The 15,588-nt window shown below is 41.5% G+C and overlaps 1 protein-coding gene across 1 annotated transcript; it reads right to left on the bottom strand.

The window, feature by feature from the left end:
• Window positions 1–12,506: 12,506 nt before the first annotated feature.
• On the bottom strand, window positions 12,507–15,245 carry CD24 (CD24 molecule). The gene is made up of 2 exons (XM_010707543.4): window positions 15,066–15,245; window positions 12,507–13,174 (listed from the first exon to the last, which is right to left on the bottom strand). Exons 1-2 carry the CDS (start codon window positions 15,144–15,146, stop codon window positions 12,992–12,994), a joined length of 264 nt encoding a protein of 87 aa, XP_010705845.1. The 5' UTR covers window positions 15,147–15,245; the 3' UTR covers window positions 12,507–12,991.
• Between the last annotated feature and the right edge of the window lie 343 nt (window positions 15,246–15,588).

The raw sequence follows: 15,588 nt of genomic DNA, 5'->3' as shown, positions 1-15,588 counted from the left end.
CAGCCAGCCAGCCAGCCAGCCAGCCATCCATCCATCCATCAGCAAGCTGCAGTACCAGATATGTAGCTTGTCCTTCTCTCATACTCACATGGATCAATGCAAGTTTCTGTTTATCAGTTAGAATAAAGATCATACCATTAGCTATGGTATTCACACTATTCATTACAAACAGCTCAAGCATTTGCCTTCCCCAGAGTAGTGGATGTTGATTTTTTGCTGTAGCTCCAGTAAACTAGCAGTTAACTGGTAGCTGCTCAAACTTCCAATCTCAAGGTGGGTAAAAATTACCAAACAAGTTATCTTTTTTTATGTTATTAAAAGAAAAAATGCTTATCCGGGTTAGCTGACACAATTCATTCTGGTGCCTTCATTTCTGGCTCTTTTTTCTAGCCACAGGTGAGTGGTATTTGATGTTAGCACCACATTGTGTTTCTCCATCCAAAGGAGAAAAAGAGTACTGCCAAAGCAGAGCTGCAGCATGGTCTTACACTTTGAAGGAAGGCTGGATGCATGTCCAAGCACCACTCTGCCAAATATAAATCTGCAGAGAGCCTTCCAGCTTCTGATAACCATGTCCACCAGGAGCTGAGCAAAAACAGATGCATTTTACAGCTCACACCACCGTGCCGTGATAAATACAAGCATCTGAAGAGAGAAATTCTCTGCTTTCTTGTTCTTTCCTGGTCATGCCTTTGTGCATAGAATAACTCCAGCCCTGGGAAGCACCTGTTTTTGCTGGAGTGAGGAGAAGAAGTCAGCAGCTTAATCTCAAAAAAGGCAGGAGGAAGACTGCTCTGACTCCTAGAGTGGTTTTTAGCAGCCTGTGCACTAGTTCAGAAGTTGTGGGAAAGGGAGTTTTGGCTTTGGAATTAATGTCCCAGACAAAAGAATTGTTCAAGTTTTAGGTCACCTGGATAATACTGTTCCTTGCTCTTGAACTGTACATGGTACCTCATCCTGTACACTGATTATTTTTGGAAAGGAAATCTTTGCATTTGGTATAGCAGTGAAGACGATCAACTGATTTAGTTGCTTCTAGATGCAGTAGGAATGTCAAATGCAGACTGAGATACAGAAATATTTTAGCAGGATGCCAATCAATCACAATTATACCATACATTCTTTTATTACATGATGAGCTGTAGTCTGTTCATGTCTTTTATAGCCCATAGTATGTGGCTGCTGGTCAGCTCATTCCACACTCTCAGCCTAGAAGTCCAAGAATCCTTTATAGGTGGTTTTAATTTTGATCTTTTCATATCTTTTCTTGTTTAGTTCCATTACTTTTTCCTCCTTTCATCTGAAAAAAGAAAAATTCTCAGCGCCAATAACATGCAGGAAACCCTTCATCTAAAGTAGATGTTCTGTAAGAAGACAATGCTGTGACTTGGTGACATGTACGTATAGCTCTCTCATAGCTGCCTGACATATTCAGATGGCTGAAACTTAAGGAGAGATGTCAGGCCTCAGAATTGTTCTTCCTCTGCCATTGGCTGACTGCTCCTGGCTGGTATGCAGCCCTTGCCTTGCATCTTTTCTCAGTGAGGACTCATTTGTATTCAAGGGATGTTTTACGATGTAATGGATGTTTTATTACATAAGCATTTCAGACGAAAGGGCCAGTGTAAATTCAAGGAACTTACTGATGATAAGCATTAATAATAGATGTGAACACAGAGCTTTTGCAATGATTCAGTGAGTTCACAATATTCTTACTGTGTTATCAATTTCTGATTTTAAAGCAAGAGAAAATAACAGAATTTTAATAGAAATTTGTAAAAGAGAATAATTCTGCATGATTATTTAAAAATGTGTAATTTCTTTGGGGGGAAAAAACCATAAATGCTGGGAGTTGGGCAGAAATGAAGGGAATAAATCTTTAAGATACAAGACAAATTTCTGGGTCATAAAAATACATCTCAAAAATATGCACAGCTTAAGATGAGGGGTGGGGGTGGAGGGTGCATGAGAGCTGGTGCTAACAGTCAAAACCATACACAGATTCATACACTGAATGTCATAAGAAAATATTTCATTAATACTAGGAATAGAATAGTGGAGAAGAAAATGGATGAAATATCAAAAGAAGATTGCTTCTAATGGAAAATAAGAAGAAAATAAGGAAGAGTTTTTCTGTATTTGTTCTGTATTCCCTACCTTTCTTTTGCCAGAGCCAAGCACATGCACTAGGTAGATTACTCTTCTCAGTCCCTATACATTGCTAATAATAAAACAACTGTTTCATTCAGAAATCTGTGCTGCAGTCTTTGACTTCTACAAAAATCTCAGTTAAAATCACAAAACTAGACTTCAGTAAAGCTAAAGATTCAACTGATGATGCCACTAGTCACTAGAAATCCAATGGCTCTTAACTTAGTTGTTTTAAAAGTCTAATTTTGCTCTACTCAATATCTGAAAGGCTTTAAAATTACCACCAGCATCTAATCACTCTCACAAGATTTTATAAAGACTCCGGATCTGTTGCTTGTATTCAGCTACAGAAGTATCCAGTGGAGAAACAGAAAGTGATATGCTTGCTTGATGTTCACAAAGCATTTTGAAGATGAAAAATATCACGTGCTAAGTATTAAACTGGTCTGACCACCTTCTCATTGCAGCGCAGGTAGACAGTCTGTCAGAACAAGACAAACAGGACACAAAGCTGGTCTGGTGAGGATCCTGTTTTGCCTTAGAAATGATGTTAAAATAATTGATAGTGTCAATAATGATTTCAAAGTATTATGTTCCTTTGCTCACTGCTTCAAAGAAGCCTCCAAATACCTAGAAATACAGCTAATTTACTACTTACATATGATATGAAAAAGTACTAAAAAGCCTCTTGAAAATACAAGTAAAGAGATCTACTAATTTTTGATCCACCCTTAACATGTTTAAAAAATTTTAGGTGCGTGCTTTGTATGCCCCCCTGTAATGAAAAACCTCCCATAAATACTCTGATGTGGAACTGATTTGCATTCTGAATATGCTGAATGGACTACAGAGACTACAGAAGCCTTTAGAGAATCCTTGCTGTCTTAAAAAGATAATTTCATACTATATTTCCTTCCACAGGAAGTGAAAGGTTGAAATATGCAAATTCAAAGAAACAAAAAATCTTCCATACCTTATTATGAGCTCCGGGTCTCCTGTGCATTTACAAAAATTTTAGTAACTCCTCTTTCAATTTCAAGCACAATAAATTCAAGCTATTTGACAAACCTTTTATCACAGTATTATTTAAGTGTTGCCACATACAGAAGCATATTTCAAGCAGAGATGCGTCTACAAACACTTTCTTTGAACTCACTTTTCTCTTCCCTAACCACTTCTCCATGCCATCAAATGGCTGACAGTTTCTTCATCTTTTAAAACTCCCTTAATTTCCAGCCTGAATAACTTCTAGCTTGCACAACCGTATGGAGCATGTTCACCTCCACACGTCTTTAATTCATATGTTGGACATCTCAGCCAGATTTAGCAGGATGGTCAAAGTCTCAATAAAACGAAGAGCATCCACACTCATGAAAACAGAGAGCTGGAGAAAGAGAAACACCTTCTAAAGACCTCTATTAAGACAACAGAAAAAAACATATGCTTGTCTCATGTGAGAGACAGCGAACCTTTCTAAAGGCTCAGCTTTCAAGGAGGGTGTCCAGTAGACACCAGAAATCACAAGATTCATCCTTAGCAATTCTCTCTACTTCAGTGCTCATGGCAATGTCAATTAGAGGACACTAAAGTTAAGGCTGATGTCTGCTTATGCAAGAAACATGTGGCTTCACACCTCCTAACTCCTGTGGTTTGGGCTGCAGTGAACATTGCCCTTTTTGAAATGCACCCAGCAGAGCACCACCTCGAAAATCTGTATGGACAATCAAGTTATGGGTATCTGCTAACTGGATCATGAGTAGGAGCTGGAGGTAGCCACTTGCTATCAGCTGTTGAGGAGAGATGTTCCCAAACCTCTTCTGATTGTTGCTAACTGGTCACATAAAGGAGAAAACGACACCATAATTGCAGTTGTCTACAGTTATTGTATTAGCACAGTTGAAACAAAATAGAAAATCTGTACTTTGGGCACTAACTACATATATAAAAAGCTGAAGCGTAGCTCAGGAGCCACATTTAAGCCCACAGTTAAGCTTGAGTGTATTATCCACCTGAAAATACCTTTATTAAATATTGGAGGATCCATCTGAATGTGTAATACCAACACAAATGATTTAGAGAGGAAGTGCACAAAAGAGAGGAACTAGAGAAACTTGACACTATTTGTTTGGATTATTTTGTTTAAAGGGTCATTTTTCACAGAAGAAAATTCCAGTTGGGAGGAATGGAGGGATGGTATCAATACTATTATCTTGGAATTAGAGAAAAGAAATGTCTGTGCACAGCCATCCATCCCTCTTCTTGCCCAAAGGTATGTTCAGCTTCATCTAAACTATTCTCAGAATGATTCTTATCTTTTTTTCAGAAACATCCAAAGCTCTCCAGCAATTTATCTCAGCGCTCATTCTCTCTGCCACTTTCTTTAGAGGTTATTTTATCTCTCTATTGAGCTGAAATCCTCCTTACTACACCTGAAGCGGGTGACTTGTTTTCTTCACAGTATGCAGGAAGGACAGGCAATTCCCCATGTCCTAGCAATTGTCTTTCACCTGCAAGTTGCAAGATACTCTCCACTTCTCACTCACATAATAAGTTCCACTCTTTTGACTTGCCTCCAACTACATCTCTAATGATTTCCATTGCTCAACTCTCAACTCTAAAGGCTCATATGTCTCCTAAAAGCAGTCTTCAAAATTAGACACAAAACTACATCTTTGGGGCTTGCAAGACTTCTGGTGAATTATTTGCTACAAGCATTTCTCATTTCATTTCCCTCTTTTTCAAAGTACCTTCTTGATTCTGCCCTTTTCCAAAGTAGATACTAGACCAGCCATGTCCTTTCCCAACCCCCACTTTTCTTTAGGGTAATGAAAGATTCAATTAAATCCTTATTTGTCCTCCTCTTCGCTGGCTGAACAAACCTAGTTCACCACACCTTTCCTCCTATGAGACAACATCTGTAGATTACCTCTGGGCTCTCTCATTTTACTCTTGTGCTGGTGGGACCTCATGCTACACACAGTATTTGTGATCCCAGGGGAGACAAATGCAGCGTGTTAATCACCTCGCTCAACCTGCTCTCAGCCTGCTGGCCATGCTCTCAAGTCTGAGGAATTCTGCAATATGTGTAACCACTGTGGGGCCCAGCTTCATCTTCCAGCAGAGAGAGAAACTGGCTCTGGTCACAGTCTAGGGCGTTGCCCTACTTCTTATCAGCAGCTGCCTCTGACCCCAAGGGGCTGCAGGACTATAGGGTTTTGCCTGCTCTGGGTGGAAGGGAGGAGGGCAGAGGACCTCATTGCCTCCACACAGCCCCAAGGCTTGTGACTCTCTGCCTCTCTGGCATTGTCACTGCCTCCTTCAACCCTGTCATTATTGTGTTTTCTCCATGTCATCCTAATACCAATCCCTTTTGTTTTCCCCTCTCTCCCCTCTCCAATACTCCTTCACATTCCAGCCCTCTAGGCAAACAACTCAACCCTGCTGCACCAAGAACCTCCACACTTGCATTTATGGCAACCTATTTATAACAGCAGATATAAAAACCAACTCCCACTGCCCTGCAATAAAATGATTGTTCCTGAGTGAGGTGGAATGGATAGGGAGGAGGCCTTTGGTAGGCAGACAGCACAATCCCTTGCTCCCAGCAAAGTCCCATCCCGCACCTATCCCTTACCAGGAGAGTTTCTTTTGTATTTTTCTATCTGAAAAGAGGTTGTAATGAGTTGGGAGTCAGCCTCTTCTTTCAGGTAACTAGCAATAGGATGAGAAGTATTGGCCTCAAGCTTTGCTAGGGGGAAATCCAGATAGGATATTTGGAAAATTTTCTTCTCAGAATGAGCAGTGAGGCACTGGCACAGACTGCCCAGGGATGTAGTGGAGTCAGTGTCCATGGAGGTGTTCAAGAAACATGGAGACGTGGCACCAAGGAACATGGTTAGTGGGCATAGGTTGATGGCTGGACTAGGTGATCTTAGAGGTCTTTTACAACCTTAATGATTCTATGATTCTAAGCACCTGGGTGCTTTCATCACTTATACTTTCATATGAAGTATCTGGTAGTTATTCATAAGTTCATGCCTTTCTTCTTCTTCAAAGCACCACTTTAAAGACTGACTGCTAGGAGGTTCATAAGAGATGATCTATCAGTGTATATCCTGTGAGTGTGTTGAGGTGATGAAGAATCACCTTTTCTCCTTCCTTGTCTATCCTCCTGTTGTGTCTGATTTTGTGGTAAGGCTGCAAGTTCTTCAGGGCTAAGGCTATCTCACGTCTTAGCCTTAGTGTGACAATAACATAAATGATGAGAGTGAATTTCTTATTTCAGTGTTATTGGAAATTGAATATGAACAGTCCAGCTGGAAGAAAATGCAGCTTGCCAGATTGCCAGTTCTTTAGCTCCTCAGTTCGAGATCTTCAGCACAACAACTGGACCAAGCCCAGATGTAAAGCTTGACAAGGCATCAAATATCCCTGGTCTGAATGACCAAAAGAGCCCAGCTGCTCTCCCCACAGCAGTATTGTTACTAATTGGCATGAAAAGCATTCAGACTAAAACCCACAAGGATACAGATTCAAGAGACACACAGTAATGACTACCCTAGCTTTGAGGAACACGATGTAAGACTGAAGGAAAAGCACCAGCAAAGCATTACTTGAACAATATCAGCCTGCACTGCTGAGTAAGAACAGACGTACTAAATGTAAACACACTAAAACATTCATTAAAGTCCCAGACCTATATCAGGTAGATATTCACAGAACCCTAGCGTATGATCATACATTTTGGGATCAAGCCTGACATCCTGTTCAGGTCACCGATACTTATGTAGACGTTTTCCCTGTCATTCAGTTTCTCCACCATGTTAGCAATGTCCTTTTGCTTACTGTGGAACTGTGGCAGAGGGTTTAGATCAATGCCACATCACCAGGGCCAAATTATTGTGGGAATTGCATTGTGTCCTGGAAATGACTGAGTGTTGTTTTAAGATTTTAATTTCAGTAAAAACAGAGTGCAGGAAAACCAAACAATACTTCACAGGTTCGTTTACAGTCAGCACTTTACAACAGTGCACACCTTATGGAGACTGAGAATTTTGGAATGGAGGCAAAGTAACTTCAAGCTGAAAAAATTTGCTGTGATGTCTGAAGTTTTCTATTAGTTTCCTGAAAGAGAAGAGAGTAGTGAGATAAGCCTATAAAAGGAATCTGAAGATACTTTATAAACTTACGAAAAGATACTGTCAGCACATTTTTGAAAACCTCAGTAAGTTTTGTAGCTAGTAAATTCAGAAGATACATGACATTTTAGAATCATGTCTCAGGTTATTAATGCCTGTCATGTTTTTGCATTATTTTCACAGCCCTGACGAAGCCTAGAGCCTCTTCTTGCTTGTTATTTAACAACTTCTTTGTACCTACGCATTGAAACACTGGAACTGCCATGTTAGAGCAAAGGCCCCACTAAGCTCATTTCCATGCTACTACCATGCCCCCAGACTGGCTTCTTGAGGGAGAATGCATCAAGCACCTACGAGGTCATCTGCTTGCTGACTCCAATGCCAATGAGGGTCCTCATTACAGGAGAGTTTTCATCCAATTTAAAATGGGGTTTTCATCCTTGCAATTATAGCTCTGAACACTACAATTATTTGCACGTACTCATTTGGTTTTGAATCCTACTGGTCAGATAAACCAGATACTTTGCATTTGCCATAGTAGTCTGGTAGTTGTACTTCTCTAGTCTCAAAGCTCATTCTTACTTCCTTGTCAAAAAAACACGTTTTACAAAACTCAGCTGAAAAAATATACAGGTTTTGTTACATAAAGTTTACACATTTCAGTATAGCGATCACAGCCTTAAGTCCAATAGTGCACAGTAAGCAATGTTCAGGCTGTGTTTTCAGCAGCAGTTGTTGAAAAGAGGGAAACAGAACAATTGCTTTACAGAGGCGTTGCTTCCTTTAATAATTTGTGCCACATAAAGAATACTTTTCACACTAGGTCATTCAAGAGAGATTTTGGTGGAATGCGATCATTCAGTTTATGCAGCAAAACCAAGCTGCCACGATTTAATTCTGCTGTGTGTTCCATTTTTATATTGTATCCCCATCAGTTGTTAAAGCACAGCTCCTGCTAAGCTGAAAGCATAGAAGAAAGAGTCTCAGATCACTTCTGAAAAGCTGGAAAATGTTTTATTCATGTATTTATAGCGCATACATTGGAGGGAGTATCATTGGATTCAAAAGAGATTTGAATAGCCCTTCCTATACAAGATTTTGTTAGATCAGGATTTTGGTTGGGCTGGATAAAACAAACTGTTTTTCTTCAGCTCTAGGTCATTCATTATGGACATTTTACTGAAGACTAAAACAGAGCAATTATGCATTCATGAGAAGGAAGCTGAGGGCTTCGCTTGGAAAACTGAAGTCTGATAACCAAGGCAAGGATCGAGTATCTTTCCCAAGGCTACTGCACACTGGTAAAAACAAGACATCTTAGAGCACAAACTGCAGAAAGCCTGCTGCTTAAAGCCGCTGCAGATAAAGCGATGGATTTACAACAACCAGCTTCTTCATCCGTGGGTGCCTGGGAGACCTGTACAGTGCATAAATGTAGTGTGTGCTATATAATGAAGGGCTTTGTGTGCTACTAAGCAGAGCCGACAGATCCAATTTCAGTTATCTTTAATGCAAAAACAAGAAACATTCCCAATTGTATCTATTACAATACAGCTGCTGGATGATAATATCTGCTACCCAAGCCATTTCAGTCATATATGGGAAATCACTTCCCTACAAAGCCTGAAGGCACACGAAACACAAATCACTCTGAACTGCCTCTGATGCATGCATGTTTCTATACAGCCTCACATTCCGATAGAAGGTGTCACTGTGAGCATTACTGCAGAGCCCACTGAAACCTGAGTGCAGGGAAATGCTGACTTGCGCAGATGCATGACTAGGAGCCAGGCCCTGCAAGTGTTTGCTCCCAGGAGTCCTTCTACAGCTCATCAGGCTTCCTAATTGCTGCTCTGGGGAGAAATGACTCCACATGAAATGCTGTGCTAATGAAATTAGAGTGTGTGCCTACAGTAAGTGAGCTTGGGAGCATTTCCATCTTAGGACAAATCACGAACGTTTGGGGGATTATGCTAAAAGCTGGGAATATCTTGACAAACCAATATCATGTTCACTTTAGAAGTCATTTATTGAGCTGCTAACATCACATCCCTATATGTACCTAGTGGTTCCACCCGTAGCAGCATACAACACCCCATGTACTGCCTTATCACATGTGGAGAAAGGCTCAAGCCAAATTATTTCATCTTGCTGAAAACAAGGAAGCTAGTTGAAGAAGCTTATGGGTGTAACAGTGTGGGATGTGGCCCAGAATATTTCACCTTGTAGAGATCATCTCTGAACACACTCAAAGTCCATGTGAATTTCTAGACTAGGTGAAAAAAAAAAGGGCTGTTCAGAGTACAACATTCAGAAGGAAGAAACATAGGCTGCACACAAGTTTAATTGCTCATTTTAGGTTATTTTGTTTGAATAATAACACTATACTTTATTCATGACTTATGTGGCTAGCATATGCTTACAACAAAAGCAGTGCCATGCAACAAACAGAAGCAGAATTGTTTCAGTCATTGCAACGTACATTATCCAGACGCGCTCCAGCTGGACAAATTTGTGAAAGAAAAGCATAGGTAAGAGCTGGTCCCACTTACTATAGGTGTCATTATTAAAAAAAAAAAAAAAAAAAGAGTCATGAAGTATGTGGGCTCTATTTTCCTCCCGTCCCTCCCATTTCATTAAATAAATCCATCATGTTCTCTTTCACTGAGTGGATTGCTTCATCAGTGATTCCATTGTTCTGTGATGGAATGGAACAGAACAAAGGTTACCCAATCATTTTTCTAACACTCATCTGGTCTACTGAAAACTCAAGAGAGCCTAAATATGCATAAATACTATAAAAAAGCAATTTGTCTTTTTTTCATAAAGCATGCCATAAACTGATCCAACCATTCCAGTTCATTTAAGAATTTGGCAAATGTTTTTCTCCAAGCATATTCCTCCATTTCATCCATTTTACTGATATATCATAGAACAAAGGCCTGTTGTTTCGGCATTTTCTTTTTTGTTTTCAGTTTGCTGTTTTTCCAAGAAAGATAAACAGATAACAGCTAGTGTAACATTTTGTCTTCTGAGCATGCAGAGAAAAGCTAAGTAAGGGAACAATGTGCTCCAATAGTCCCCGCAGACCCCAAGATATGCTCAATCAGTGAGCTCTGATAAACCTATTCTGCTTCTTGGGTTTGTTCAGCCTACTGGAAAAGTAAAGGAACACAAAGGACTGGGCTCTGCGCTCCCTCCGGAACTCAGGAGGCCTCTTTGGGGCCTCTTTCCCACTGAAAAAATGCAGATTGTTGAGCAGATTCTCCAAGTAGCTGGGCACTCTTAAATGCATGGCTGCATGTCTAGGGAGCAGATACAATCAGCATGAATAGAGAGCTATTAAGAAGGAGCATACCTGGAAAGAAAAAAAACAAAACACAGACAACTCCAGAACGTCATGAACTGTAGATACTTAGTTTTGAATTCCAATTCAGTTGTTCTTGCTCTTCAGGAAAACATTGCATACATTCCTACTTTTAGCCTCTATCTTCATCAAGCATGGTGAAACTTGTGACATTAGGATATTCTTATTATATTAATGCAGTGTGTGGGAAGCAGAAACCTGAAGCAGTTAATTCATCTGCTCTATAACCACAAGCTGAAAAAACAACCTTAGCTGGTGTAAGGAAAACAACTCACTGCCACAAGAGACAAAGGAAAACTTTGTTCAAGCGCCATTTACCTAAAATGAATGCATGCTACTACAAAAAGGAGGACGTAATAAACATGGAAAACTTGCTCATTCCTAGAAATGTTAATGGAATCTCACTCACTGCTTTCAGAGCAGAATCCAGGCTTGCAATATCACTAAACCTTATGGAGAGGAATAAAACTAATCACACTTCAGCATTTCTAGACCTTGAGGTTTTTAATCACATACACTGTCTCACTTAACAGCTCATTCATTTTATGCAGTTACAAGTTTCTGTGGTGTCTGGAAGTGCATATAGAATGCGTTGCTTTTCCACCATTTTATTTACAGGTTTTTCCCTCCAATGAAAATCAGTAGCTAGTAAGTCAAAGCATAATTACACAAACAAAAATACAATCAACATTTTACTAGATACAAATGATAAGCGTAAGGAAATGTTCATGTATAACTCACTAACATAAATTTGTGTTAGTTTGTTATTAATGTATGATATGGTGGTAGTATAACTGAAACACATTGATTTAAAAAAAATATTTAGAGAGCCACTTCTGTATGACACGATCTTATACTGAGATATGTATCCATACGGAGTAATAGGATCATATGTACTCATGCTCATCATCCTTTCCTTCACCCACTCCTTAGAAGGTATTATTACAGTAATTTAACTTCCTCAAAGCTTGCTTTGACCAAGTATCAGATATGAAGTGTTGACTGACACAGAAACTGTGCAAGCATAGCAATTTTGATTCAGAAAGGTTTTAAAAAAATATTTACAAAGGTCTTTTTTTTTTTTTTAAGTTGACTGATTAAATTAAGACTCCAATCTTCATATTCCAAACATCTGATATTTAATGTCTCACTTTTTGGCTTTTTCCCCCCCTCCACTCCATTCCTTCTCCCCACCACAAATAACCAGCCCACATTTAAGGTAAACCATCGCAATTAGATCTCTTCAAAACAAATAGTTATTCACCTTGTGCCAAAAAAAAAAAAAAAAAAGCAGCACTAAAACATTACTCAAGAATTCTATAAATCCTTCATAATTAAGAAAAGTCCCAGGAGCAAAAAAAAAAAAAAACCACACAACAACAAAACCTTGTACAACTTGTACAACTTGGGAGGAAAAACAGGGGAAAGAGGAGATGCTTATCAAACCCTTCACTTTTTTTTCTCTGAACTTCATTAACAAAAAGCTCCTGGTACATTTCCCAATGCTTTCACACCTCCTTACTCTGGCACATAAGGTTCAATATGCAAACAATTTAAATAAAATATCAGAACCAAATCCCCATGGTCAGTAATTCAACCCTTAGGAAAACTGGTAATTTTTAATAGTTTCAAAACTAGCCCTGCCTGACTAGACATTTGGTAAGAACTCTGAAATTAAAACAAGAGGATTCTTGCAAGAGGTGGTATTCTGCGTTTAGACTTGCAGCAGTTTCATACAAATTAAATGTGGAAGAAACCTCTCTCGCTTTCACTTTGCATCTTTTGCATACATTCCTACCAGCCATAGATTATAACTGCATGGGGTATGTGAGAAACAGAATCATTCAAGCTTTTGTTTCCTAGTGGTTCTAGGAGCTCTGACTTTATTGAACTTAAATGGAGGGTAAAAACCTCTTCAAGGTATCGTTCTAAGCTGTAGATAAAGTCTCTAGCCTTCTGTCTTGGTGGAGTGTTATCATCTATCCTTATTGTGAACACCATATTTCTTCTCAGCTTTAAATCAGGGGGTGTCAATACTGTCTCTTTTTGCTTCCATCATTATGCCAATTTCAAACTTGTTTGGTGAAAGAGCACATCGTTTCACCTCCATGCCGAAGATGATCAAATCCTTTACATATTGGTCAGCTTTGGAAAGTCAGAAACAGTAGGGGAGCTTCTCTAGGTTAGATTGGTACTAATTACAGTATGGAGTGGAACCAAGCTGGTTTGATGCAGAGTTTGGACTGATTCATTTTCATGCTAGGTCGAAGATCTAGCCATCTCAGATGCTTCAGAAAACTGGGTGGGGAGTGGTAGCCATTTTCCTGCCCTTCTCTTAACAGCAAAAATACAGAAGAGAAACTGAGAGAATGAAAAGGAGACTTGTAGCGGAGTGAAGGGCATTTCCATGTCCCTGAACGGTGGTACTGTTCAGTGAATTTACGGCAGCTGGCAAAGTGGAACTTGCTGAAGAACTGTTTGAAGGTGTTGGACTTGTTCCATTGGGATCACAGTAGATCTAGAATACGGGTAGAAAAAAGTTAATGAAAAGTGATTTTTTCCCCCCCCCCTCTTTAAAAATAAAGTCAGGATCCAAGCGGTCTTTTGGATTCTTTTCAAGGAATGATGAGCCTATTTAAGTGGACTTTGTAAGACAATAAAGGGGAGGCTAAAATGCTGTGGTAGTAGTACTGAACTGCAGAACTTAATGGAATTATACTGATTAAATCAAAACCTATTGGCATGCTAGTACAGACAATAAGAAGTGCAGTGGAAAGTCCATACAACACCAACAAATAGAAAAGATGCTGACAAAGAACAATAGAAATAAAATCCCCACACAACTCTGCATTAATAGTGACAGAACAGTAGAAATTTGCACCTTCTGTAACTTCAGCATCAAGCTATACCCTACACACACAGGAAAACTTTCAAAGCTAAGCTTTGAAGCTGGTTCTTCACTTCCAATGGAAGATGTGCAATATATAAGGGTGGAAAACAAAGGTAAGACTCGTGAGGGGGAGAGGGGAAAAAATGCACAGTTCAGCAAGCTTGGCTGTAGTTCCGCACCAGCAAACCTGTGCTAAGTCAGAGCCTTCTGGTACACCGGAGTAGGGTTTGCTGAAGTAAAAACATTTATTTTTTCTTTAATGAGCAACTCCTTTAGTAAATACTCTCCATAAAAGAAGTCTTTATTGTCTTGTATCTCCAGGGCTGCTGAGAACATTACTGCCTTTAGCAGAAGTGATATATGTTGTACCTCAACGCTGGAGCTATTAAATCAATGTTAAATACATTTGAAACTTGCATGACTGTATCCCTTCAGCATTCTGAGTAAAAGCACATCACAGAAAGATACCAGGCTAGTACAAAGCCTCTGACAGTTAAGATTTTTGGCAAGCAGAAACATACTGGAATCAATTCAAGACTGCAGAACTTGGGAAAAAGAAAAAACAGTGAAGTTTCTGTTGAAACCAGTCAGTAAGTGATCAATACAGAACTGCAGAATTAATACCCTATAAACTGGTTAGGAGATAAGACTCAAGCCGCACCAGAATTTTCTCAGTCTTCACAAACACTCCTCCTTCCCTGTTCCCCACTGGGATACATTTTTCTTTCTTTTAAGTTACCTTGGGAGCGAGCACAAAGGCCGGATTTTGGGTAGGTGCATGAAGGGAAGGCTCAGAGACCCCAGACAAAGCTCCCTATCTTCTTTTTACAGACATCGGCACCCACACGATCTGATCCTGCTCTACTGAGGCCAACGAAATAGGAACGAAGTTTTTATTCCCAAACAAAAACGCAAGCGTATTTGAAACAGTCTCTAGAAAGCTCCTCGCTGCTTATTCGCACCGTGCGGCGTTACCGGCCCTTTTCGCGAGGATTTCTGAGGAACCCGTCCACACATCGTGGACGAGCACCGTGCTGCCGCCCCACCCCAGCGGAGCTCAGCCGACACGGCGATGCCCGCAGCCAGCCCCGGGCCGCCCACCCCGCTGTGCCCCACCCGCATCTTGGGGGCTCGCACCAGCGGGACTGACTGCCCTCGGGCTCTAAGTCTTATTTATTCTCAGGGCCCGCTCGGCTTTACTTGGGGGGTTTATCCCTCTTCTTTCCAGCGGGGAATCAGTGCTCCTTCGCCACGCGGCACTGTACAGAGGCGAAGCGCCAGCACCACTCCCTCGACGATCCCGCAGACAAAGGGGGCGAGAGCCAGCCTCACCTCACGGCGCTGAGCCCACCCGCCCGGCGCCAAGCTGCCTCTCCCCGCCCGAGCTCGCCCCGGTGCAGAGGCAGGGACTCCGGACAGTGAGATTGTGGCCCCCGTCCCGCAGGCTTTCCCGAAGGAGTACCCCGCCTCGGGAGGAGCCCCGCGCGGCCGCGCTCCCGTCTCTCGCGGCGAGGCTCACCTGCGTAGGTAGGAGAAGCGCCAGGAGCAGGAGCCCCAGGCCGAGCCGCGCCGCCAGCGCTGTCCCCACGGCCGTTCCCATACCCTTCTGCTGCTGTTCCGCTGCCACGCCGATACTACTGCCGACCCAACCGCTGCGACAGCGAACGAGACGGCTGAGCCGCGCCCGGGCTTTTTATAGCAGCGCGGGCTGCCGTGACGCCCCGCCGCCGCCGCCTTCCCCGCCTCCTCCCCGCACCTCTGCCTCCGCCCCCCTTGCGCTGCCCGCGAAGTGCCGGCTGTGCCGCCACCCCGGCCGAGGTCCGGCCTCGGGGTAGAGCTGTGTTTCCCTGGCAGGCAGAATGTCTGTGCCTTTGTCTTGTGCCCGCCTCGTGCTCTGGCACTTGAAGGGGTTCAGCACGGCGTGGCAGGGATTGAGTTGCAGTTACTCGAGATAAATTCTGCTTATAAAGATCACGGAATCATAGAATCACTAAGGTTGGAAAAGTGCTCTAAGATCACCTAGTCCAATCACCAGGCCATCC

This window comes from Meleagris gallopavo, chromosome 2 (genome assembly GCF_905368555.1).
Source record: "Meleagris gallopavo chromosome 2, MGAL_WU_HG_1.1, whole genome shotgun sequence".
NCBI lineage: Eukaryota > Metazoa > Chordata > Aves > Galliformes > Phasianidae > Meleagris > Meleagris gallopavo.
Note: the sequence above shows the minus strand (reverse complement) of the source record. Positions and strands in the feature narration are given on the sequence as shown.

Coding starts and splice junctions, on each gene's coding strand:
- CD24 (XM_010707543.4), bottom strand. CDS start 15,146: ATGGGAACGGCCGTGGGGACAGCGCTGGCGGCGCGGCTCGGCCTGGGG. Junction 13,175..15,065: donor CGCTTCTCCTACCTACGCAG/GTGAGCCTCGCC, acceptor CCCGTATTCTAG/ATCTACTGTGATCCCAATGG.